This window comes from Myotis brandtii, unplaced genomic scaffold (assembly GCF_000412655.1).
Source record: "Myotis brandtii unplaced genomic scaffold, ASM41265v1 scaffold397, whole genome shotgun sequence".
NCBI lineage: Eukaryota > Metazoa > Chordata > Mammalia > Chiroptera > Vespertilionidae > Myotis > Myotis brandtii.
The window spans coordinates 4904402-4907283 of record NW_005365229.1 but is presented as its reverse complement, the minus strand read 5'-3'; the positions used below and the strand labels follow the sequence as shown (position 1 = coordinate 4907283).

The window sequence follows — 2882 nt, the reverse complement described above, 5'->3', positions numbered from 1 at the left end:
ATGCCGGACACAGGACAGGCGCGTCTGTCTCCTCCCTTGTTCCCCTCCCTCCCAGGACCCTGCACCAGGCAAGAGCAGGCCTCACAAGCTCATCCAATTAAGATGTAGATTCTGACTCAGTGGGTCTGGCGGCCTTAACCTGTATCTGTGACAAAGTCCAGATGAGGCTACTGAGCTTGGGCCTCCTTTGAGCATCAAGGCTGGAGCTCAGCACCTGGTCATGGCCCTTAATGTGGTTGTATGGACAGACAGTTGTGTGGATGAATGAACATCTATTATCTAAGAACTGAAGCGAAATGAGGGGCCAGAAGGCCTGGGTTACCCCTTGAGGTAAAGAACAGGCTCCAAGGCCTTCTGCAGACATGCTTCGGGGACAGCAGGGAGCTGTGGGTGATGCTCATGGCAGTTTCCCTCATTATTTTTCTAGAGTGGAGAAGTTAGAAGGTTTTCATAAAGCATTTTGTTTTTATTGCACATCATATAAAATGGACTACACTGTATTTAAAACAGACAAGACGTTCACAAGGATACAGAGACCCAAACTCTTCTTTTCCAGGCCTCACCTGTGCCTCACTGCTCCTGAGGTTGGAGGCAGCTTTAACACACACCAACCGAACCAGGTCACAAAGAACATGCTTGTTCTGGGGACTTCAGAGCTGGGCTGGGCCCTTCTGCACTGGCCAGTTTGGAGAATGCTGGTGACAATACAGGTGTCTGGGCAGAATGGTTGGGCCGGCAGAGTACCTGGGGCATGGCAGGGTGGGAGGCCTGTGGACACCTGGTCTGCTGGTGGAGGCTGGGATTACAGAACCAGTGCTGAGAAGGAAAATGGACAGGGCAGACTGGACTTGGGTATCCATCTCAGGAATGGACATACTGCAGCTGATGGGTGTAGAGTGCAAAAGATGTGCCAAGTCAGGCCTCAACCTGGCCAGCTGGCAGAGGCCCTTCTGAAACACACACTGGCCTAACAGGGTTAAAGGGAGATAAATAGTGGGTACTGATAGAGGGAGGAGGCCAGGGGCCCTAAATCCAGTGGGTGACACGCTCCGAATACCACCCCAGGAAACGAGTGGAAAGGAAGCTGATCCACGTTGGTCATTTTCACAGAGGGATCAGATATGGTCCCAAGGCCCAGAACTGTTTGTGGAGGCCTGGCTGGCTGAAGGGGCCGCAGACCCTCACAGGCTGCTGACGGGCACGGGTGGGGAGCGGCGGACAGGACCGTCAGTTCTGCCTCTTTTTTTCTTGCCCGGGGGCTGCCGCCTCTTCCTCTCGAACTTTTCCTTCCGGGCCGTAGCGGTGGTGAAGGTGATACAGTGGGCGTCCAGGAAATCCAGCAGCTTCCTCGTGGCCATGCGGATGCCCTGCTGCTTCAGCTCCGCCTGCAGCTCCGCCAGCTCAAAGGGCTGGTACAGCAGGACCTTGCGGTAGAGTGCTGGTGTGGAGCGGATGTAGCGCCTCACTGCCTCTTCCGTGGCCACTGCCTGGACAGCCGCCTGTGAAGCACTGACCCCCTCCTCACCCTCCTCCTCTTCTCCTGCAGACTCAAAGGCTGCTCCAAACTCACAGGAAGAACTGAAAAGAACCAGGTATTACTATTTTGCGGCACCCCTTCCCGTCAGTCCCCCAGGACCAGGAGCCTATTTGAAGAAAGAAGTATTTCTCTGTCCCCTGTGGAGCTGGTGCATGGCATGGATGAACCCCCAGTGCTGGGTCCCTGGCACTCTAGCTGCTGGCCTGAGCAGGATCTTGTCCTCCACCAGAAACTTCCATCGATGGCAGCAGGCCCCCAACAAGAAGGCATGCTGGGCTGGCCCCACTCCAGGGAGCACACTGCGGGTTGAGGATGTGGGAGCTTCAAAGGACTGCTCAGGGGACTGCCTTTGAACCCCACCTGGATTTTCTGTAGTTCAAACCCAGAAGGCACTGGGGCTTCTGAACATCCGCCATTAGGCATCACTTGTGCCAATGCTCAGACCCACTGGTCAAAGGACCTAGGAAGCCACTGGCCCTGTCCTTTGACCTGCTTACCTCTGTGAGCTGAATGAGCTGTCACTGCTGTCCACGGAGGTGGCTGTGGATTCCTGGGAGGCTGGGAGCTGGGCATCACCATCAGGGCCTAGAGGCACCTCTTTGGCTGGTGACATGCCGGGGATACTTCCACCAGGCTGCTTCCGATGTCGGGGACCCTTGGTCTTAGCTGGTCCCTTGGGCCTTCGGGAAATAGGGTCAGATGTGGCCTGCAGCCTGGCATGGCCAGCTGCCCTTGAAGCTTTGGAGGTCTTGGTGGCATGGGGCTGGCTGTGAGGAGCCTCTAGGGGTGCCTGTGAGGATTGGCTCTCGTCCTCGGAGTCTGACTCCAGCGTTTGGTGAGTGTACTGGAATATTTCCTTCAGTTTTAGGACCATCTGGCGTTTGGGCAGAGGGCGTACCCCAAACCTGAATGGAGAAACAGCTGAACTTCAGCAAAGAGCAAACAATTTTCAACAAATAATTTCATGGTGTAACTGAAATCTTAAATGCCTGACTTTTATGAGCATTCAGAGGTTAGTGTCTACCCTGTGTGCCAATTGAGCTTACTCTGAAGAATATTCCAAAAGGGCCATTCCCCATGTGCTGAACAATGGTGGTGGTGATGACTTCCCTGGACCCAATGTGAAGAGCAGCATTCACACGACAGGATGGTTTTGATGTTCTTTTAAAAAATCATGTCTCCTTACTCAGACTGTTAAGGCCAGAATCCCATCTCCACCCACACGACATACGGAGACCTGTCACCTGATGGGTAACCTGGAGGAGCCTCATTTCTTAGCTTCTTAGAGCCTGGGTCCTTGGGGAACAGCATGTGGAGAGCTGGTAGGCACACACGCCCCCCCCGC

At 54.4% G+C, this 2882-nt stretch overlaps 1 protein-coding gene across 4 annotated transcripts in view; it reads right to left on the bottom strand.

Moving 5' to 3' along the window:
• Window positions 1–445: 445 nt before the first annotated feature.
• The window catches only part of SLX4 (SLX4 structure-specific endonuclease subunit), a 23767-nt gene continuing 21330 nt past the window's right edge, over window positions 446–2882 (bottom strand). For all 4 annotated transcript variants that reach the window (XM_005872963.2, XM_005872965.2, XM_005872966.2 and 1 more), the window contains exons 14-15: window positions 2035–2442; window positions 446–1578 (exon numbers count right to left, since the gene is read on the bottom strand). In XM_005872963.2, the coding sequence (XP_005873025.1) occupies window positions 1182–1578; window positions 2035–2442 (805 nt within the window). In that variant the 3' untranslated portion in view covers window positions 446–1181. The remainder of the gene's footprint in view (window positions 1579–2034; window positions 2443–2882) is intronic.